General features: G+C 37.4%; 1 protein-coding gene across 4 annotated transcripts in view; it reads right to left on the reverse strand.

The window, feature by feature from the left end:
• Positions 1–24550, reverse strand: part of LOC149075825 (uncharacterized) — a 55962-nt gene that overhangs the window by 28724 nt on the left and 2688 nt on the right. For 3 of the 4 annotated variants that reach the window (XM_089243340.1, XM_089243341.1, XM_089243339.1), the window contains exons 2-15: positions 22306–22556; positions 22028–22184; positions 19457–19555; positions 18445–18609; positions 16573–16716; positions 16168–16323; positions 14886–15023; positions 11578–11736; positions 10535–10696; positions 9724–9879; positions 9462–9608; positions 2683–2826; positions 1540–1686; positions 609–767 (exon numbers count right to left, since the gene is read on the reverse strand). In XM_089243340.1, coding sequence (XP_089099466.1) covers positions 609–767; positions 1540–1686; positions 2683–2826; positions 9462–9608; positions 9724–9879; positions 10535–10696; positions 11578–11736; positions 14886–15023; positions 16168–16323; positions 16573–16716; positions 18445–18609; positions 19457–19555; positions 22028–22184; positions 22306–22556 — 2184 coding nt within the window. The remainder of the gene's footprint in view (positions 1–608; positions 768–1539; positions 1687–2682; positions 2827–9461; positions 9609–9723; positions 9880–10534; positions 10697–11577; positions 11737–14885; positions 15024–16167; positions 16324–16572; positions 16717–18444; positions 18610–19456; positions 19556–22027; positions 22185–22305; positions 22557–24550) is intronic. The other variant, XM_089243342.1, reaches the window with a different exon arrangement.

The raw sequence follows: 24550 nt of genomic DNA on the forward strand, positions 1-24550 counted from the left end.
AAATTTTCCCGTCTCTCCTGAGCCAAAGATAAAAAAAATTATTGTTTTTAAGTGCAATATTCGCTGAAATATTTGAATTCAAAAAACGTTGGAGATGAGTGTCCACATAAAAATTTAATTTTTTATTTTTTTGACTATATAACCCTTTGTAATATGAATGACATATCCGAGGTCCACGCGTTATTTGTGGATACTTTTCCCAATTGGAAGTATTCTTCTAGTACCAACGTCAAGGTTATTTATTCCAAGATAAACAGACTTTCCAATGTACCCTTTGTACATTTTCACGTAAAATGATTCCTCATCAACGTATTGAACGCATAATAATGTTTTGATACAAATACAGCGAAATACCTCCAAAATCTGTTCCCCATTCTTCAGAAAATTACGGAGTTCTTTTAATGAAGCACATTATTTTTATAAGAGAATTCTTTACCAGAAAAGATTGTTGGGATGAAGTCATTCAGAGAAGTTCCAATTTATATCAAGAATTAAAAACCTCAAAGTTTTATAAATGTTCGTATAAGTTGGATAAAATTCGATTATTTTTGCGCGGGTCCTTGTTTATATAATTAAAATCAAATCGGGGAAAAAGAGGAAAAACTCACCCACACAAGTCCCAGTCACCGAGTCTTTTTTGTAACCGGTGCCACATCGATGTACAGGAGGAATCGATCTGGTATGACACTGAAAGCTACCTATCGTATTGACGCAATACTGCTGGTTTTTGTCACAGTCGTCAGTCTCTTCGTAGCATTCGTTTATATCTGAAATGCAACAGATTTAGTTCAGAAATTAACACTAAAAAATTGAAAAGAAATCCAGGTAGGTCTGTCGTATTCCCCCGCATTAGCCGGCGTGCTCGGAAACAGCGAGGGACACCAGCGTTCCGAGAACACCTGTATTTTCCTGCATGCTGAAAAATTCGAGTCACGGATTCTGTCAAATTCTTGCATATCTTTATTCTAAAAATCTATTGAGTAGTCCAAATGCATATTGTGATCCGTGTTAAATCTTGCTTTTCCCTGCATGCTGGGAACGGACCCGAACCCAACATTCAAAAAGCTGGTGTTCCTCGTGTTTTAGCCGACATGCCGGCCAATGCTGAGGAATGCGGTAACAATTGATATAATGTGAAAAACATTTGCCTAAACCAGAGCCAACGAAAGGACGGTGAAAATGAAAGTCAATGAAAAAGATCATTGAAATCCCTTTGCCTGAGAATATATTTCCGCTTCTGTTGGTGATACTCACTATCCAGTCGATCATTAATTCATCACAAATCAATGCACAGGGTGTCCCAGAACTTAATTAAAATCAGAGGGGTGTGATTATACACGTTATTCTTCCTGGTCGTTCTTTATGATGTGAGCATGGTTGCCATATTTCTGCGACTTTTAAAGTGGAAATGCGCGTATCACAAGAATGATTGGGTTGTCATCCTAAGTTCTATTGCCAAAAGTGTTTGTCTTGACGTGTACTATCATCCATTTGATTTTAGCGTTGAAGTTCTGGAACGGTCCACCTTTAACAACTTACCTTCACATCTATTGCTGGAGCTATCTTTCCTGTATCCATGAGGACAATCTGGAATTCTCTGTACACACTGATAGCTGCCGATAGTATTAAAGCAGTTCTGATTTGAAGAATCGCAAGAATGCAACTGCTCGGCACATTCGTCGACGTCTGCAAAAATGAATCATCAAATAGTAAATGAGATTATTAAGGTGATGCAACTGTGAAACAAAAACAAACGAATCAATAATTTCAGCATTTAAGCATTCTACAGGTTGTCTTGTAAGTCCTATTTCAGCCTTTATCTCATCAACCGTTCGCTGTATAGGCATGATACCAATTTAAAAAATGCTCAAAATGTGTTCAGAAATCATCAGGTATCAGTTTTGACAGCAAGAATACAGAGTGTCACCAAATAAAAACTCTAAATTTTTATATGGTCTCCTTGAGCTCTAATTAGAAAGTTGTTGCCCTGTCTCTTCTGAGCCCAACAACAAAAATTCTATTTTTTCAAGTGCAATATTCATTGAAATATTTGAGTTTAAAAAATTGGAGAAAGGTGGTAAAGAACGGCATAAACCAACGGACAACCTCAGTATGCTGTTCTTTCCCAACTTTTCTGCGTTTTTTATCTCAGTGAATATTGCAGTTAAAAACACGAGTTTTTTGTTTTGCTTAGAAGAAACACAACCACAGGGCCGCAACCAGATGCTTGGCCACCCGGGGCAAGCGCACATTTTGACACCCCCTTGTAATGTTGAAGGAGAGGTTTCAGAATGAAATTTGCGCCCCCCTCTGGCCCTGCACACGTGTCACGAGACCCGCCTGCTCCCCCCCCACCCCTAGTTGCGGCCTTGGACAGAACAACAACTTTCTAATAGAATGTTAGAGGACAGAGGGACCATATAAAATTTAGCCTTGTCTGAATATATTTTAAGCATTTTTTTAAGTTCGAACCGCACCTCTATGACGAACGGTTGATGAGATAAAGGCCGAATCAGTATTTACAGGATACCCTGTATAAATTTGATGATCAAATCGATACCTCTACTGATATTGACAAATTTATCAATCGACAACACAAGAATTTCAAATCATCCCTCGATTGATAGAAATTAAAGAGATTATTTGAGAGAGATTATTTGTTTTTAAAGATTGAGTACATACCAACGCATTCATTCCTTACAATACTGAACACAAAGCCCGGACGACACGAGGGTTTTGGGAAGCAGTGGAATCGACCGACCAAGTTAATACAGGAATGGGTTTGCAGGGAACAATTGTGCAGGCCTTCGGAGCATTCGTCTATATCTACGGTAACATACAACAGTCACAAAAGCTCATACGTACATAAAAAAGCACACACATAAAGGAGAGAGAAAAGGGTAACACTGAGAGAAATACACAAATGGATGGTACAAAGATTGAAAAAAAAAAAAAGTAGCTCCAGCAGGCTTTTGGCATCCTTGAGAGATAAAAACATCATCAAGTTTCTGGAAGTGAAGCAAATAATTTTGAAAAACTAATTAATATCACAATACACAATATCACATATTTCAATCTCAGAGTATAATACTATTCGATTCTCACCGTGCGTTTTATTTCAAAAAGGACTCAACTTTGGAAAAAGTGATCAATAGAAAGATGAAACATGTGGTCCGTTTGGATTTCAAAACACCGGTTTGCGAAATTAATAACAATGCCAGCTTATAGATGGTGCGACAATATTTCATTTCTTTCTCTCTGGGGGGGGGGGGGGCATTTGAAAGTCTTTGTTTACTACAAGAGCTCCTAAGCCTCATGCTCAACCTATGGTCCGCGTGTGAAATTTATTCCTCATTTTATAAAAATGAACTAATAAGCTGCACATTTATAGATAACTTGAGTGACCGCGACACATTTCAAGATCACTTGAGTGACCCAGGCTCAGTTCCAGAGCACTTAAGAGACCCACGGAACATTTACAGATCGTTTGAGTGAGCAGCAGCACATTGCTAGAGCACCTAAGAGGCCCGCGGCACATCTAAAGAAAGGCATACGGTACACGAATCAAGAGCTTTGATTTTAACCATCATCAGAATAAGAACTATCGTACAAGAACTCTGACATGTACTTCAATTGAAATAATCATCGATGCTAATCATTGAATCACAAGGGCGTTCATTTCTCAGTTGTCGGGAAATATCTCCTGAATTCGAAATAAGGCATCTATCCTCAATGGTTTAAGTGAGCACCATGACCCCCCACAAAGGCAGGGCTCTAGCACGAAGACCTAGGACAAATCGCATTACTTTTTTACACTATAAATTCATTATAGAAGAGGCCCCACAAAAGATCTCAGTCAAAATTTTGTTGAGAACTGAAAATACTCCTTCAAAGTTTAGGTAATTTTTTTTTATTAGTTATTAGTTACCAACAAACGGTAAAAATAAAATGTTATCAGCCAAAATATGCCTTCTAGAAAATAACTGTACTATACAGCAGGGATCTTCAATGCATGGCCCGCGAAGCTTTTTGTCGTGGCCCGCCGATCATTTTAAGAAAATAATTGAAAACATTGAAAGATTGACTCTAGTATTGATGAAAGGAATAATTCTTAAATAAATGAATAAAAATAATTCTGAAATAAATGAATAAAAATAATTCTGAAATAAATGAATAAAAATAATTCTGAAATAAATGAATAAAAATAATTCTGAAATAAATGAATAAAAATAATTCTGAAATAAATGAATAAAAATAATTCTGCAATAAATGAATAAAAATAATTCTGAAATAAATGAATAAAAATAATTCTGCAATAAATGAATAAAAATAATTCTGAAATAAATGAATAAAAATAATTCTGAAATAAATGAATAAAAATAATTCTGAAATAAATGAATAAAAGAAACAATTCTGAAATAAATGAATAAAAGAAACAATTCTGGAATAAATGAATAAAAGAAACAATTCTGGAATAAATGAATAAAAGAAATAATTCTGGAATAAATGAAAGAAACAATTCCTGGAACGATGAAAATTCAGAATTAATGAAAGAAATAATTTTAGAATTAATGAAAGAAATAATTTTAGAATTAATGAAAGAAATAATTTTAGAATTAATGAAAGAAATAATTTTAGAATTAATGAAAGAAATAATTTTAGAATTAATGAAAGAAATAATTTTAGAATTAATGAAAGAAATAATTTTAGAATTAATGAAAGAAATAATTTTAGAATTAATGAAAGAAATAATTTTAGAATTAATGAAAGAAATAATTTTAGAATTAATGAAAGAAATAATTTTAGAATTATTGAAAACAATAACTTTTTAATAAATGAGAAAAATAATATCGTGTGTGTGTTTTCTGGTAGAAATTATTTCACGATCAATAAAAGAGTAATTGCATAACTATATTGAGATAAATGATTTCACGATATATTAAGAAGGAAAAAAAATTTTATGAAAAATATTATTTTGATAAATAAATAATTATAGAATCATTTGAAGTGATTCCAGTTTAAAATTAATCTCAGAAATTAATTTAATCAGTAATTAATCAAAAACTTTTTCAGAATTAGTCAAAAAAATATTTGAGAACTAATCGAAATGGATAATTAATAAAATAAATAATTAATTTCAGAATAAATAAGTCACCAATTTTTAAGAGCAAGGTTAGAAATTCTATCAGGACCAGAATCTTTTTTAGTTTTCAGTTTATTAATAATGCCCTTTACCTCACCAACATTAGTTAGCCTGGCAGTATCCGCTCCGCGCAAGCCATCCGCACGTACCCTATTCAGAAGGTCCATCACATTTCCTGGAGCTAGTGGCGGCAATACTTCTAGGTTGAAGTCTATTAGGCATGAACTGTTTTTCATAATTGTCGGCAAAAGTCTGTACGATTTCATCGTTTACGTATAAAATCTGACACTGATCATTGAAGATTTTGTTGACAGCCGGGGATATATCTTTTTACACAGCTTAACTGTCTTCCATAGTGAACCCTCAGAAGCAGTGGCCTCATCAACGAAATTAGCAAATCACTCATTTATATACTCTCTGTTGTTTCTTTCCTTATTCCTTTCTCCAGTTGATTTTGAGTGCACTTTTACTTGTTCTTCTAAATCGTTGCCAATGATTTCTCTCACTGTTTTTTAATCTAATTTTTTCACGTAGTTCGTCTACTACTAAACCAGACACACACACATGCATCTCTTCCATATTCCTATGCGGAACTTCTAACTAACTGGTACAGGTTGGAATGTGTGTGTATGTATAGTGAACCTTTTCCGTGAAGTTTGTTTCTGTGTAATGCTGGTTATGTGTAGTGCTGCCATCTGCAATCAATTTTTTAAACTATGAGTTTTCCCCTCATTTCATAGTGAGTGAAGTGTAATGAAAGAATAATTGTACCTTTGTAGGCCTGTTGCTCTCTGCGGCAAGATCGGCTCGCATTCGCGCCTCAAAGTTGGGAACCGCAGAAAACCAAATTCAGCCGACCACCACTGCGGCGACGGTGAGGTTTGAACCCGGATCTTCGCGATGCGAGTCCATCAGTATGACAACTCGATCACCCCAGCGTCCACGTACTTCTTCTGAGATACCGAATCTGTTTTCTTTTATCTTAGTAGCAGTTGTACTGCATTGTGGATTATGTCGGTCAAATTCGTAGCAGCATTTTCTGCGACCGCAGACAAATCCGTGTAGTTCCACACCGGTTCCGATTCGAGGGATGCACGATATATTTCACAGTTGGTACGGAATGCCCGTTGATCGTGTTACGTCTATTGTAAAAATAATAGGATTGTGCGAAGAATCAAGCTCAGAAGTAGTTTCAAATGCAATATTGTGCCTGAAGTTCCTTGATATTCCGTAATTTAGCACATCAGGGCGACAACGTCTACTGGCTGGATAATTAGTCGGTATACTTTATGAGTGAATGCACAATACTTTGTCTCTACAGCACTTCACCTTGACGATTCGTAGCGTGACTGAAGAACGTAGGGCTTTTGCAGTTTCAATCACCTGCAATTTCAGTCGAATCCCGTTATGATGAGCTCCAAGAGATCGGAGAAATCTCTTCGTTATAACGAAATTTCGTTACAAAGGAATTACATATTTTTTGCATTGTTCCTATGAAAATTTATCTGGGGGGATTAATTAGTTGATGAAGTTTACTATAGATGATTCAAAAGGTTGAGGTCAACACGATTGTTTGGCGGCTTGTAGATGGCACAAATAGTCATAGGAGATCCTCCTAGATGCAGCGCGCGTAACAATACTGAAGACAATGTCAGAACACGCAATTTAAACGCAAATTTTACTTATATTATTTTACTACGTATAAAAAGTAACTGTTAAAGTTTTGAAGCAAACTAAATAGTTTTACAGATATTATTTTTATAAAATATTTACTGCAATTACACTGTCATGTTCTTTTTCCATTTGACACATTAATCAAAATCCGGTCACCAATTCGAATCTAAGAAACATAACAGTTGTATTCTTTTTACTTGGTAGATGGCAGAAGTGGTTCCAGTTCAATGATGTCTCTCGCTATAATACATACACTGTACTGTATAGTTATTTTCTAGAAGGCGTATTTTTGGGTGATAAAATGTTATTTTTACCCGTTTGCTGGTTATAGACACAAGTAACTAAGAAAGGCACCGTTTTTTTCATAGCGTTTACAAAATATGGACGTTTAGAGTCTGAGAATCAGTGTTATCCGAAAAAATAATTTTGAAGAGATATTTCACTCCTCTCTAAAGTTTCAAGAGACAATTTTGTCAAAAGAGGGGTATTTTTCTTATGCAAAACAGAGAAATATCTCTAATAAATAAAAATTGAAGGAGTATTTTAACTCCTCAACAAAATTTAGAGGAGTAAAATTGAATTTTGATTCCTGAATCACGCATCCGATGACGGTTTTGCCTAGGGTCTCTCTGGAGGCGGGATTTACAGTATTGTCGGCAAATTCTGCCGCCCTTCACCCATTCTAGTCTAGTTTCCTTGACTCATTCCTCCAAATTCGCCGCCCTGGACTATATATAGTCCGCTTAGGAACTTGGAAGGGAATTCCATTTCCATACCGTAAATATGCCTCTGTCTCTATGTCACTCTTTCGGTCGTTCACATGCTTTCACATACTCTAGTTCACAGGCCATTTTCGTCCTTCGTTCCCCAGGTCATCCTTTTGGTCGCACACACATGGTTGCACACTCTCTAAGTTAGTCATTCTAGTGGTCTGGATTTTTTTTCCCGACAATATCTCGTTAAAATTCTAAACAAAGAACAGCTTCGCGAGTGTCAGTAACAAGAATGCTTTTGTTTTCTGAAAGCTCTCCGGGTTCCACGATTTTTAAGGGATTCCGTGGCGTTTGATCATGCGGAATCCCTAAGAGGCTTTCACGGAGGAAATCCGTGCAGTAGAGACATTGCAGGAGGGTCCTTCTCAGAAGCTGCCTCATTTTCATGTTAATCAAGTTGAAAAATTCACTCTAGCAAGAAAAAAAAATTTTTTTTTTGATCATTTGTACGATAGGGACGCGGCACGATTCTTATCATTTTTTGCTTTTTCACATTTTCACACTATAAATTCACTACATAGCAAGGGTTAGGGGCCCGTCAAAGGTCTCAGCCAGGGTTCCCTTCTGAAGGTCGGTGGAGGGGCATGGAAAAGATACACGTGAAATATAACCTATAAATTTATATAAAGTTCATTAAGGCTGAGTTTACACTATAAAAGTTTTACATAAGTTCATTTAGGATTAGTGTAATCCTGGCCTTAAATACATAAAAATATTAAAATTTCACTTTTATAAATCATTTGTGAAAAATATACGAAATTAATATTGAGAAATAAAAAATGAACAGCTATTAAAAAATGAAACATAGCGCAAGATTAGAAAGATTGAGAAATACGTTTAAGGCCAAGATTGCATCGATATAGTCTGATAAAAGTTCATTTATAAAACTTGAAAAATTCAACTAATAAGCGTATCGGTTGCATTTGCTCGAATGTAACCGATCAGCTTATTGGTTGTATCTTTCAAGCTTTATAAAAGCACTTTTGAAAAACTTTTATAGTGCAATCTCAGCCTTTTAAACAAGCTCTCAGTCGCTCTCTTTACGCACTGTACCCTGACATCCCTGTAAAAAGAGCTAACTCGAGCTCGAAACGATTCTTGTAATTCGCATACGCTACAGGGAAGGACACAAGTAGCCGTCTTTGTGGGACTAGATACTTTCACAGCTAATAAAGGCGACCATTTCAAATTCATCGTTTTGTGATTTGATCATGGGCCCACATCTTAGACTCGGGAACCTAGGCAGAGATCTTTGACGTTCCCCCCTTTACAGTGAATTGATAACGTAAAAAAAAACCAAAAATTTTTCTCTGGCCCATAGCCATAGGCGGAGATAGACTTGGAAGTCTGGGGAGGACGGTCATTATTGATGGGGGGCACGATGATGGTGATAATTCATATATACATTAGATCAGTCGACTCCAAATTTGACGCGGGAGGGGGCAATGCCCCCACGTTCCCCCGTATCTCCACCTATGCCCAGAGCTGGAGCCCTGTTAGCCTTACCCATGTTGGGGCCATGGATTTGACCCAGTTCGCGAAGGCTAATATCACCCACTGCTCGAAAGACATCATCCCACCGAGACTGTAGTGCCGTCCATTAGCTGAAGTTGTAACTAATCCCACAAACCGACGTAACTGAAATTTCATGCCCGTCCATTGAACGGACAACTTTCTCCATGTGTCTATCTATTACTGTTTCCAAGGTATTTCCAAAGTCCATTTCAACGTTAGGAAGTCTTTTCTGAAACACCCTGTGCTTCCACCATATTTAGTTTTGCCTGTTGAGAAATTTTAATGACTTAAACAGTGTGCCTGATATGCCTTAGAAGATATGGCCTGATATCAAGGATTAGAAGTATAATGTATACCGTCACAGGTATTTATTGTGGAGTTGTGCCTGAATCCACTGGGGCATTCGGCGATTATCGAATGGCATCGATAAGCTCCAGGTTCGTTTATGCAAATTTCCTTATCCGGGAGACATTTGTGTTTGTTCTCGTCACATTCGTTAACGTCTGAAAATAAAAAACGAGAGAATTCGGAATTGTCTTTGCTCGTGCTCACCATTACAGAAATAATTATTCTGCGTACAAAAAAAAAAAAAAAAAGAGAAAAAGGAATATAAATCACCTTCACAAGTCTTGGTTTGCTGGTTGTACCTGTATCCAGGTGGACACACTTTCAGAGGTGACTCTTTTCTTTCGCAATTGAAACTGCCGTTGGTGTTGATGCAGGACTCGGTGGTCCGGTTGCAATAATCCAGTCCCTCCGTACATTCGTCCACATCTGAAAAAAAAATCGTGTGCTGAAATTTCGTCGTCAAAATTTCACGACGGGAAATTCACAGACAACAATTTGCTGCCACGCAATTTACCGAAAGAGAAATTCACAGACGAGCAAGTGAGTGATTGATCAAGTGAGCGAGGGAGTTAGTGAAAGAGTGAGTGACAAGAGCACGTGAGTGGATGATTATACGAGTGGGCAGAGGAGAAAATCAGATCACGGAGGGAGTAGGTGTTCAAATGAGTGAAGGAGTCACTCTCATACGGTCATTCACTCACTCAATCACTCGCTTACTCTCTTGGTCCCTTATACGGTCACTCACTCACTGGCTTATTCTAGCTTATTCACAAACTCATTCGCTCACACATTCATTCACTTGCACAAGCACTCGGTCACTCACTCACGTGTGGCGAACTATTTTATGGTCATCTTTTTTCAACTAACTCATTGGGCAATTTGCATGCTATGGCCTTTGTATTTGGTATACATTTCCCAGTGGTGAGTTTTCCATCTTAGAATTTTTCTGCCGAGGTATTACGTGGGGATTAGTTGTTGTCGGTGAATCGGAATCGAAAAAAAAAAAAATTGCACTCACTTATTTTATTAAGATACGTCAAAAATTTTATTTTTTTTAATAAAGAGGTTGAATTCTACGCACCTAGGCACCTCTGTTGATCATAGTCGTACTTAAATCCTGGTGGGCATGAAATCTGTTCCAGGATCTGAGGACGCTTATCGCATTCATAAGCTCCTATAGTGTTTATACACTGTTCCGTGTTACGGTCACAACTATCCAATCCTTCACTGCATTCGTCAACATCTAAACAAAAAATGAGATTGGTGACATTTGGTTTTTGAAACACAATTAACTATCGTGATACAAAACCATCTTTATATAACTCGACATGTGAGATGCGCGTCATCAAACAACGAAGTTTTCGTAGATAGAGTGAACAAAAGAATACTTTTTGAGAAAACAAAAACAAATTGTTTTTAAATCTTTTCCAGGATATAAAAAAAGCTTCGAAAAATTCACGGAAAACTAGAATTTTTCTCTCTAATAAAAATCGTATTTTAAGATTTAAGTTGACCGTATAAAAATGTAGAATTTTTATTTTGCTACACGCTGTATTTTCACTCTCAAAACTGGTACAGGGTGATTTCTGAACGCATTTTGAGCATTTTTGTTTTGAATTGGAATCAACCTCTACGATGGACGGTGAATGAGATAAAGGCCGCAATAGCATTTGCAGGAAACCCTGTATATAATTGAAAATTTCAATGGAATATAAAATAATAATACTTATAAAAAATATTTAAAAAATAATATTAAAAAAAATAATTATCGCAATTTTTTAATACACATATGTTGAAATATCTTTATATCACTACAATATCCCGATTTATATGAACGTTTTAGGAAAAATCAGGGCAGCAACTAGGGGGAGCGGGAGGGTCTGGTGCCCCGGATGCTGAACCAGAAGGAGGCACTGAATTCACTCTTCAACTGCTTCTTCTACATTACAAGGGGCACCAAAATGCCGATTTGCCCCTGGTGACAAAATATCTAGTTGCAGCCCTGGGAAAAATAGCCTGATAAAATGTGTTGATAGACTTCGTATTTCTCTTTCGAGACGAGGTCTTTTCGGCTGATAGAACCCATCTTTATAATCCGGCAAAAAACGTTTCTGACCGTCTTACCAATGCAACTTGGTGGGGCCCCATTCATAGCAGGCGCTGGCATGTACCCTGCCGGACATTGAACGATAGCCCTCTTCACACACGTGTGACCAATGTCCGTCTTCATACAGATCTCGTCGACCGCACAGGCTTTGTTATTCTCTGCACATGGATCACTTCCTGTAAGATCGCACGTAAAACTCTACCATCACGCAAGAATGTCACAGTTTCAGAAAATTTGAATATTCTCTTTCACACATTTACGAGTATTCAGCATAAAATTATTTATTTAAAACTAAATAATTTTCTACCACGAATTCAACTACGTCATTCTCCAATATCGCGATGATTGTTTTGTAAAACGCTGCTTTGAAGTGATCTATTTGCAAGTAACAAATGTATATGTCACGCTATATAATTATTATATGTACAATCACCAATCGCCTTGGATATTTTTATAAATTTATCACTTTTTTACCTCCTTCGTCTAACCAGACTATAGCCCTCCGCTCTGTCTAGATGGAGATTTATCAGCATGTGTTTGAAGGAGACCTGTGCCATGCTGGAAAATGTGCTTGTATGTCTTGTGAACCGAACGTTAAGTTTGTTTGTGTGTGTAATGTTTGTTATATAGTGCTGCTATCAATTTTTCAAACTAAGAGGGAATTATACATAAAACGTCATTGGGAAAATTCATAAGTTTTAAAAAGATTGTCACTTTTACTGGTGGTTATGCAAAAAAAAAAAAATAAAAAAAAACCCATGCCTTTGGTAAAGTTGATAAATGCTGTTTTTCACTATCACCGGTGTGATTATACATAATATATATATCCAATCTTACCCGGTAAGTTTGATAAATACTTAAACATACTGCTTCTATACTGGTGATTACGCATAATACACCCTAGTGTAATTGGTGAATTTGTTAAATAGAAGTTCATTATATCGTTGTAAAATCGCAAAATTTGTTGCATGAGAGTTCGCAATATCGGAATAAATTCGGAAAAATTCGTTAGATCAGAGCTCATTATACCTGTTTCAGATACTGGCTCACAAGCACGGTCTTCTAACTAATGAATATTATCATGGCAATGAGATCGGTTTATAGTATTTACCAGTGACGCTTGCGTATTATGCATAATAACCGGTAATAAATTTAGAGAAATTTATCAAACTGACCAAAATAGTCAGTACAATTATTCATAATAACCGGATTTACCCCGCGTAACACATACAGGAATCAGTAAGAAATCGGTAACGTGTGATTCTTTCTCAGAGGATATAATTTTTCTACAATCAATCAATCGATTGCATAACGCAAGCGTATGATATATACATTCACAATGTATTTTTGTAACTCTCTATTTTCTTCCCATGACCTTGCTATCAGTTCTTGATGAATCACAACCTATCAGATTAGAGAAAATTTCAAAATTCTATGTTTCTTTTTTTCTCCTCTTCAAGGCCGTGTGCTTCTCGATACTCATTACTAGGAACAAACCACAAATTGGAAAAAAAAGGTCATTGAGGCGGTGAGAAAATAGGGATAAATAATGTGGGTAAGTAAAAGGGAGAGAAAATCACTTATCAATTGAAGATGAACAAATTGCTTCATTGATCAATCAACTTTTGAAAAGATAAAATTGACTCTTACGTATTTTTCTTTTGGTTTTTTTAATGTGCATATGTTCATCCTGAACCATTTTCTTTCTCAACGAACTTGATGGCCTTTATTCTGAGAATACCACTATTTTTTAAATTTCTTAGTTGTCGCATGATAATCTGTCAATCCAACATACTTGGGGGACTAGCACCCTACCCTCCTCTGCTCTGCATCGCGACAAGATGCTTCGGTACAAAATACAGTACAGTAAAACTTCGATTAACCATCAGTTTCTGTTATCCGTCATCGTAAAAAAAAAAAAAAAAAAAAAAAAAAAAATACGTGTGAGTACCAACAAACAGACAGACATCTTTATATTAAGACACACAGTAGAAAATGCATGACCCCACATCCTGGAGCAGGGCTTCAAAGCTGGGAACTTTGGCGAGCCCCCGGACCAGACTTTTCACGGGCCCTTTTATAGTGGATATATAGCGTGAAAAAACGAAAAATAATAATAATCATCCTGGTGCCCTGTCACCCCCACCCTTGTGGGGGCCATAAGGAGATGACAGATTATTTTAGAGTAATATAGGTTTATAGTATTACAATACATTTCGCAAATTGTGGATCAAGAATTCGGCAATGTTCATTCAAACATCATCGATACTTTGGTGGTTTCGTTGTATCTGATGATTGTACCTGGTGCTGATCCTACCAAGACATTGCGGAGTCGTGCTAAAAAAAACGCTAATCAATCGCAAAAAGATTTATCGGCTCTAAAATAGCGGCAAAAGAATTTGTAGTTTAGGTCCGATCCAGATCTGTGCCGAAGACTCATAAATTCAATGTCTTGATGCATAAAATCCATGGTCAAGACCAACGATGAGCACAGTGCAATGTATTCGTATGATATCAGCACGCGTTTCCCCATACTGTCCAAGCAAATATACACGTATGTTTTTCTAGCCGGCGAATAATGATAGACAGATATATAACCAGAAAAGATATGCAACACTTATTCAAGTTAATGTAAATGCATGAAAATATTCATGTAATTAATGCGTATTAAGTCGGAAGTTCTAATTTTTTGTAACAGCTATCAGGGTTAGAGAGATATAGATGGCTTCTTTCTCAGCCAGAGATATCGAGGAAACAGTTATTTTCCGGATATTATGCTGAGGTGAGCTCGGAAAGAAAAGTCATCACGTCTCCGCCGGGACACGAACCCAGGCCTCTTGCATACCGGGCAAGCATGCTACCATCTACACCACTGGAGACACATGAATCTCTCCCTCATCTCTCAGGAATGGTCCCACCCGGGTGGGAACCATTTCCTGAAGTTAAGAGAGGCTACTAATGCCTCTACTCCAGCGCCTCACGACACAGTGCGTGAAATTAGGAAGGCAGATTCATGTGTCTCCAGTGGTGTAGATGGTAGCATGCTTGCCCGGTATGCAAGAGGCCTGGGTTCGTGTCCTGGCGGAGACGTGATGACTTTTCTTTCCGAGCTCACCTCAGCATAATATCTGGAAAATAACTGTTTCCTAGCTATCAGGGTGTTCTACCTTTTTTAAAAGGAACTTTGAAACGGTACATTCATTGAATTAATTCGTTTGATTTTTTCTCCCTCATCTCTCTTTATTGCTTTTTATATATCTAATCTGCCCTTACTTTTCAAATATACTATATAAATAAAGTAGTAACACAAATATCCGAAACTTACCAATGCAAGAATCTTCGGTAGGATCGAATTTTTGACCCTGTGGGCATTTCGGGTCACATTCGTAGCCTCCAATCGTGTTACGGCATTCCTCGTCAACTTCCTCGCAGTTGTGCAGTTCTTCTGAGCATTCGTCGACATCTTTAGTAATGGGAAAATTTTAAGCCACAGAGGAGGGAAGAGAAACGAACCACAAAACATATCATTTACGTACATGACACGGGATGCTAAAACAATAACAAACTAAGGATAAAGTACAAAACGGGGGAAAGGGGATAAAGCTACGCAGGATTGGGAGAGAGAGGAATCTCAAGTGAACATCAAGAAACAGAACGGATCAGGTAGCATGATATAAGAACATCGGGAGTACAAAATATATACTCTTATTTCACTATAGACTCTCAGATAAACTTCCATCATACAACACAACTACCGTTTTTTTTTTGCTTCTCTCTTTCTCTTGTTTTCTCCTGAAAAAAATGTATGAAAATACTCTGCTTTTGCTGCTCAGATAGAGCAAAGGTTTCTAACGTCTCGGTTCACACGGAACCCTTGATAATTACTAGATTGTCCCACGTAAACTAAAAAAACATGAATATTAATTATCTTCCTTAATTAATATTCATGGAAATTATAAGGAATATGAATTCCTTAATATTTATTAAGGTTTTAAACAAAACCTTTATTTTATTTACTTTATTAAAAAGGAAAAGATACTTTTGCCAACATCCTGTTTTTTCGAGGAAGATGTCACTCTTCGTTACCCATACAAAGGTTTTTAACATCTGGCTGATGCGAAGATATGTTTAAGAAAGAGTGAAGAATTCAACTGCCCTTCCGGGTGAACGCCCTAGACCACTAGACTACAAAGGCAATGCATATCTCAATCTTTCCTTGGAGCTCGTGTGCACTGAACAGGACCGCACATGGATGGTCGGACCTAACTCAGGTCAAAGCTCACAATTGGTGACAATGCCACCAGACGGCGACTTATCCGAGAATGATGTCACTCTCCGCTATCCATCCAGAGTGAAAGGACGGGGGGTTCGATTTCCCGCAGGGCAGTTGAATTTTCCCTCTTTCCTATATATATCTTCGCCTCAGCCAGCTGTTAAAAACCTTCGTATACAGTTATTTGTTTATTTCGTCAAGAATTATATGGTATTTGTATGCATCTCTTCTTAATTTAACCAATTGAAAAAAAAAGAGAGAGAAAACCAATTGTAAGCTCAGAACTTGAACGTAGTCACATCGGCAATCCCTTATTATAGGAGTCGGTTGATACCTTCACACTTGGCACTTTCTTCCGTCCATTTGAAGCCAGCCGGACAGCCTCTATGTCTAGTCGTCTTAGGCTGGCACTGGTATCCACCATGAGAATTGAGACAGAATTCTTGTGATTTATCGCAGCTATCGATATTTTCTGCACACTCGTCTACATCTGGAAAGCATATCGAAAATATTGTTCACATCGATATTTTTATCATCATTACAGTAGTTAGAACGCTCTGCTAGCTTATACATATGTACAGGAAACACTTTTAAGCCAGAAAATTCTGTATTATTGCTCATGAAAAAAAAAATCCTAATTGATCTTCTGGGTATAAATCAATCAATTAATTACTGTAGTTAATATAGGAAACTGAGATTAGGAATGAAATGCGTAAAGATAAGTATGCTCAAGTCTCACCAATGCATCTCCCAGTTGTTTGATGCTGTTTGAATCCTGGAGGACAGCTCTCCGACTGAGTTTGTGGTATGCAGATGAACGAGCCAACCGTGTTTGTACAGATTTGGTTCGGGGGACAGACTCCTGAAGCACATTCATCGATATCTGAAATCAATTAACTGACATGAAAATAGGTCATATTTTTCCACAGGGATAGTCCTAACTCTACCAATGAGGGGAGGATGCAAACGTAACACAGTATCCAGTTTAATATATCCAAGGTTATTTTTAACGTAGCATCAATTATACGTAATGAAATAAATTAAAACATTTTTGCTGTTAAGTACAGGTGACTGGATACCAAGCGAAGATAATTACCAAGAAAAGTCACTTTTCTCTGTGGGGAATCGAACCACCAACCAACCACCTTTGAGTTAGGAGGCTTATTGCACAGTCCCGTTCAGCCCAAAGGAACAGAGTGTTCTTACGAAAGATGTCTGTTCTCTGTAGTTTAATGGTAGAACACGCGCCTGGAAAGTGCGAGGTTGGTGGTTTGATTCCCCACAGAGGAATGTGCCTTTCCTTTCCAATTATCTTTGCTTGGTATCCAGTCATCTGTACTTCCTATAATTAGCGGAGAGGTTCATCGTTTCATTTTTGCTGTTGTTTAACATAACCTTTCCGAATAACACCACACAATAAAATATAATCAGTAAATTTTTAATTTATAAAAAAATTTCAATTACTATAATTTTTTAAATTAGTTTGTTGTGCTTAGATTTATACAGATATTCGGCCGAACCGAATATTCTCAAAAGGGCCAAATAGGCCGAATACCGATCAGCAGCAGAATATCCGTCCCATCTCTAATGTGGAGACGCATTATCAGGAGTTTAATAACAACAACACCATACATGGCAATTGGGATTTTAAAAAAAGTGACCTGGTAAACGGAGTGACGCTTTATCCCGATGATCCGGTTACGAGAGGTTTGAATTTACTCAAACTTAATTCCAGATTTAATCATATACAAGACAAGATTATTGTGTGATTATCTACGGGGTGATTATAAAAAAAACTATCCCGACATATGGGCCCCTAACTATCATACCATTCACAGAAACTGAATGAAATTTTGGCATAAGGTATTTTGAGGTATGCGCTCAAGAATGATATGGAAAACAACAGTGTCACTCTAACAGTTACGGTTACAGTGAGAAAATTTCGAAAATATCAAATGACAACACCAAGTTTTTTGTATTGGAATGCGATCTCTATACTGAAAAACACTAAATAGCGTTGGAATGGCACCTGTAGCACGAAAATCCCCGGAGCTAGGCAAGGAAAAAGTGAAAAGGACTTTGCCGTGCACCAGAGCATTAATGTTCGTTTCATTCGTCATACCGTTTCTTCGGCTGAGATCCCAGCCTGATTAGTCCTCCACAAGGTCATGTGGAAAATTTGTGAAACACAATAAAATGCTTTATTTTATGCTGCTTCTCTGTTATGCTGCTTCTCTTATTGGTTGTCCTCACTTTTAGCCTATCTACCGCCGGTGATTTTCATGCTACAGTTGCCGTTCGAACGCTATTTAGGGTTTTTCACAATGGAGATCACATTCCAATACAAAAAACTTGGTGTTGCCATTTGATATTTTCGAAATTTTCTCACTGTAACCGTAACTGTTAGAGTGACACTGTTGTTTTCCATATCGTTCTTGAGCGCATACATCAAAATACCTTATGCCAAAATTTCATTCAGTTTCTGTGAATGGTATAATAGTTAGGGGCCCATATGTCGGTATAGTTTTTTTATAATCACCCTGTATTTACCATCTTTGTTACATTAGCATCAGACAGACAATGTGCATTTTATGTCATCATTCGTACTTACCTTCACAACCTTGAGAAGAAGGATTTCTTATATATCCTCTCGGGCACTGTCCGGGGATGATGTTTTTATTCGGCGATTCAAGACAAGTGAACCCACCAATAGTGTTGATACATGTTTCTAACAATGGATTGCATGTGTGGGTTCCCAGCTGACATTCGTCGATGTCTATTAGTCAATATAAAAGAATGACATTCAAATTAAATTCACGACACAATATAGTGATATTGTTCTCTTTCCACTTTTGTTATTTATTCGATTGAACAAAGTTCAATTAATTGATTCAAAGTGTTAAAATGCTTTAATTTAAAAAGAAATAACAAACATCCGATGAAAAATTTTCGATAAATGTATGTTGCGACAGATGAAGGCAAAATAAGTAGTATAATTACGGAAAAGAATTCCCCAACTTCCTGTCGAAATTGAATGAAATCTAGCAATTGAACCGGAGAAATCTGCCACTAACGAATATAACAAGCTATCCAGCCAAATTTTCGCAAGCACTGCATTGCTCTGAAGCACCTGAGAGTTCTCGATAATGGTATCCGATTTAGCACTCCCAATCATTGTGATTCACCCTATTTTGTCGATCTCACCCTAATCACCTTAATTCTTAAATGAAGTTCCATTCAAGAATTCGCAATATGCTAGCATTAGTTTGAAGACATGCGAAAGATGTCGCGCGCGTGTTTCTTCTCATAAAATTTTTTTTTTCTCAGGAGGGACATGAAAAGTGCTCATTGAAAATACCTTTAAAAGGACGATATTTAGAGTGACGAAACACTCAGCGAACACTCAACTTTTACAGTGAAACGCATATGGATACATAACAGCTTCGTTAAGTTTTCATTCTCTTTGGACGGGAAACAACCCGAAAACAGCAAGAAACAACGGTATCTACCCAGTGCCCACCAAATTCTACTTGTTATATGCGTCCGCATCTCTCACTACACCGTCAAAACTCTTGAATCATAGGGTTCATATGAAAATATAGATAACATCGACTTTGATTTACCTTCACAATACCGCTGATTTGCAGCCAAACGGTAACCTCTTCCACATGGGTCGTTCCCAACTGCACTTGAATTCTGTCCAGCATTCAGGTCTCTTGTTCCTGAATTGGAGATAGAGGAAATACATAAACTTCCTTTCTTTTTTTTTGTCCTCCTACGTGATATTGCTTTTTTACATTTTGGCAACTTTCCACATTATATTAATTTATGAATAAACCAAATACTTCTCACTTTGAATAATTTCAATGTTTATCAGACGATTCAAAAAATGAAATGCACCTTTTAAAAAAGTTTCCTTGTTGTAACTGCCATAAAACTTGACTTAATTTAGGAATCGTTATTAATTTAGGAACATACAAATTCCTGGAGAGTGTGATGATTATAAAACGATTAATTAATTAATTGCTAATTAATTTTTTTTATGATCACGTGACTAAGGAGTTCGGAAAAGACAAAAACGTCGACGTAGTTTCTCTTGATTTCCAGAAGGTAATCGATCAGATGCAACGTGGTAGACTCTTGAATCGTCTACATGAGATTGGGATTTGGGGCAACGTGTTGAATTGGATAGAATCGTGATTCAGAGATAGGTTACAACGGTTATGGTGAAAGGAAGTCCCTCAAGGAAGTGTCTTTGGGGTAATACTTTTTCCACTTTTTATCGATAAACTCGATCAGGGTGATTATGGGATTGTTAGCAAAATCGCAGACGACGGTGAAGTTTACAGGGGGTAGTCGGGAATCAAAACTATAGGGAGATGCTCCAGACGAACTGAAATATGATTGTAGCATGGGCTAAGAAACGGAGCAGGACCTATAGTGGAAGCAGTTATTTTCCGGATATTTTTGCTGAGGCGAACTCGGAAGAAAAGTCATCATGTCTTCGCCGGGACTCGAACCCAGGCTCTCTTGCATACCTCTTGCAGAGCCTGCTTGCCTGGTATGAAAGAGGGCTTGGGGTTCGAGTCCCGGCGGAGACGTGATGACTTTTCTTCCGAGTTCGCCTCAGCAAAAATATCCGGAAAATAACTGTTTCCTTGATATCATGGGCTGAGAAAAAGCCATCTATCTCACTCTGGGACCTATAGTGTTGATAGGTGCATGAACGCTGGTTCTGGTTCAAACAACCCACGTTTCACTTATGAGTTGAATGGTAATATCCAGGATGCAACTAGGGTCACCAATTTGGGAATTCTCATTGACGAGCGGCTTTGGTTTTCTGAACATTGTTCAGCGGTGGTCAAAAAATCGAATAGAATGCTCGGTTTCATTCTCAAAAAGGTATATTTTTCTGCTCTTTTAAAGTGATGCTTCCACTTTTCCGGGGCTTAGTTCGTCATACACTGGAGTATGCGGTGCATGTAAGGTTTTGGAGACCATACCTACAAAGGGACCTAGACTTGGTTGGGGGGGAGGGTGCAGAGAAGATCTACGCCGGCTTTAGTTGACACACAAGGTTTGAGCTATGAAGGCCTGATAGACCTATATAGACCTGATATCTTTAATATGTTTACATTGGAGGATGGAGGAACGCAGATGTTGGATGGATATGATAAAAGTGTTTAAACTGTTTAATGGAATGGATAGTATGGACCATATGAGTTATTAATACATCGTCAATCAACTGCTTCGAAAAGGGGACACCAGTATCGATCGGTAAGGGACAATTACAGGTTGTGGTGTCTCAGGGAGTTTTCCCCTCTAATAATGGTTGTTAATAAATGGAATAGCTTACCTCCGCGGGTCGTGAATCTTAACACAATATATTGATGTGTTTAAAACGATATATATATTTGAATAAATCGATAGGCTATCCATAGTTAGAACAAGACACCCATAATTGTTTTATTTGACATTCATGTTTTTATAGACACCTTTTCTTCAGCCACCTCGTTGGGCCGTTTTCCTGTGACCCTTGTATTTGTATTTGCCGTTGAAAGTCAATAGAAACTGTCAGTGGTGTCTGAGGTGAGGGTGCAGTAGGTAAGGTCCGTTCGTCATAAGTTCGGACCCTGATCAAACATGAATTTCTGGGCCCCTTCATATATATATAGTGTTCTTTGAGTCATAGTTACAAGGTATTATTAAGTAGCAATTATGTATTTTTCTATTAAAATAAAATCTGAAGTATGCTGTGACATTTTCTTGCTTTGTTTCTCTCTTCATCAGGGTATTCAATTTTATATTCAAATTTGAACAAGATGAAAAAGTAAATATGCAGTGCAAACTCATGAAGTTTAGAATTTCGGGGGCTGTTAAAGCCCTTAAAATTTGTTGGAATTGGGCACATGCTTATTTGCCCACGCGAGAAACATGCATTGGCAGTGGGTGCTCCAACACCCCTCAGTATTTTGTACAATGGTGAATTAATTCAGAAATCAAATCTACACGGGATTGAAGCAGAGCGCCTAAAAGTAAAACTCTTCCGACGCTCTAGAGAAACTGTCTCCTGAAATATTACACTGACATTGATTTCGGGTGATCATGGTGCTCTATCTAGAAAAGCTAGTCGGTATATCTAAAGCTTGAGAAACCATGAAAAATTTTCTATAATAAAGAAGTTGATGACTAACTTCCAGTTAAGGGTGAAGTAGCTGGTGCAAGTGGCGAATTATGGCAACACTCATCGTAAGCTTCTCTCCAAGGTGAGTCGAAACGGAAGTTTATGAATGAGCATGGAATTCTCCGACTCCGCGCTTTCAGTCCTAAAGTACAAGCATCGCAGCAGTCCTGCGGAGAAATGGAAAATTTATTGGCTCCAAAAAAACGACAAAACAAGTAAGTTCAATTATGGGGGAATAATAACATATTAAATTATGGGGGAATAATCGGGAAAGTTATATTCTAGTACTTTATGCGTTTCTCCTCCCAGGGTTGGTAGTAGAGAGCAATGCTGTCCACTCCTGGCAATCTGTTTACCCTGTTCACAATGTAGATGCCTGTGTACTTTGATACAGCAGATATAGACGGCAGTAAGGCAGATGGACCTGTCTTGTGCCTGTATTCCTGAAATAGGTAGAGGCGGACCGGTACAGGTAGTTTGATTGGTTCCCCAAGCACTGCCGACATCACAGCAACGTTCCAGCATCGATTCCCATTCACCTGTAAAATGATGCGTAAAGTATAAAATATTGAATGTATGAACCTTTTTTTAACGAATATATCATTCGATACGTCGGGAAAACATCAGATCTAAAACAAAATGTCACCTTCGGTATTAGATCATGCAGATAAGTGTGCAGTCATAAAATGAAGAGGTCTCAACTGTGTATTATGAAATTGACGTTAATTTATAGTATAGTAATACCCCAGTTTACGCTACTCCGAGTAAGGCAATTTTTTTTGTAAAAATGTACATTCCTAAAATTCTATCATAACCACTGGATAATTTCTGAATTGGTAGTGATTAGCCAAGTAAGATCTGTTTGGTACATTATAATATGGCATGTGCTACAAAACCACGTTGTTTTTTGCGAGGCTGCAATATAGGCTGGAGAAGAGTTTTCAAAGATGTAAACTTTGCCGTGATTTTTAGAAATGTAATTCCAAAGCTTGCGTAGCATCTGCCATTTTTACAAACTGGTCACAGTTTCATACTTGAGGTCCAATCTTATTGTCCTCCTCAAAAATTAAATCCCATGCTCATCAACGAAAATTCATCCAGTCTGCAACTCTTAATTATTAATTTCAACTCATGAGTTAAAGTTTTTTCTTTGCTTCCGATACCAAGGTTTGGTTAAAACATTTAAAGCGGACATATGACGTTCGTACACAATGTGGACTTTTTTATAAACCTAATTGTGTCCACGAGGCAATTCAGATTTCATGAAGCTATCCTTATAAAATAAGTTATGTTTTCCCATTTAGTACGTTGCCCAAGTGACTCATTCGCCCGAGGCCTAATAATTTTGGTGCCCTCAATTTAAACGACATACCGTACAGTAGTTTTCAAACCTTTGTCATCCATGGCTCCCTTACCATAGACAACGCTTAATCGTGGCTTCCCAGAATAGTCTTACAAATAACCGCTTCAAAGGCACACATCAATAGTGCCCAGCTCGCGTGAAACCTTTAAAAATATTTACGATGTCCCTCAGAACCACAACGCCACTCTCAGAACCATTGCTTTAACAATAGTGCCAGGGGAAGGGAGGCATGAAAGATTTTCCAAAATTTAAACGTCCTAAAATAAATTTATTCTATATTCTTTCGCAATGCAAATAAATATTTGTCAAATCTAAAACGCACCTTAACTCTTAGTTCAGCTACTTATTATTCATGTAACCACCCACTAGTCAAAAGTAAAGCACACATATAATAAATCAGACATTACAGGGTTGTCTGGAAAAGGAAATTCTCCCCCATTAAAATTCCATACCTTAATAACAGCAATTGAATTTATTTGACTTCAATTTGTTTTTTAATCATTCGAATGATTCTTGCAGGCAGCCCCGTAAAATTTTAATTATCGGGTCTGAAGAAATCATGGAGTAGCAGATTTTGATAAGGCGGGGCCTGCTACAATCATTCAACTTTCATTGGTTGTCAATCACAGGTTGATGTATCCGCTGCTTAATCACGTACAAGCACGAGCACTGATATATCTCGATCTCAGAATGTCAATTTTTCAAAAAATTCCAGAAGTACAGAGTTGATTATGCACATGTGAATAGAATTGGTGCAGCACCATTTATCGATTAAATTGTAATTGAAGATGAAAAAGAAGAAAGGGTGGGGGAAGCCAATAAAATTTTTGCTAAAAGGAGGTGTCGTGCTTCAAAAAGTTCGGAAACCACTGCTTTAACCCAATTAAACAAACATCTTTGAGCCTATAGCGAGGCTTCCTCTAATGTCTAAGTGGCTCAGTGCTCCAACAAGTCAATGAACGGAGTTAGACATGAAGTTTAGTCGCATTTTCTTTACAATATATAGTACTAGCATTACTTCCCTCCCCGCCATGTCTCATCTCATTTTCAGCAATATCTCGTAAGATAACCTGTGAGAAACTAATAGAGAACCTATTTCATTTCGATTATCACGTTCAATAACATAATATTTGTCCAGCTCAGCGAAGTTATGCTGAAAAGGAAATGATC

Source organism: Pholcus phalangioides, unplaced genomic scaffold (genome assembly GCF_987345545.1).
Source record: "Pholcus phalangioides strain wild (caught in Gottingen) unplaced genomic scaffold, Ppha-v1.0 ptg000015l_1, whole genome shotgun sequence".
In the NCBI taxonomy this organism is placed as follows: Eukaryota; Metazoa; Arthropoda; class Arachnida; order Araneae; family Pholcidae; genus Pholcus; species Pholcus phalangioides.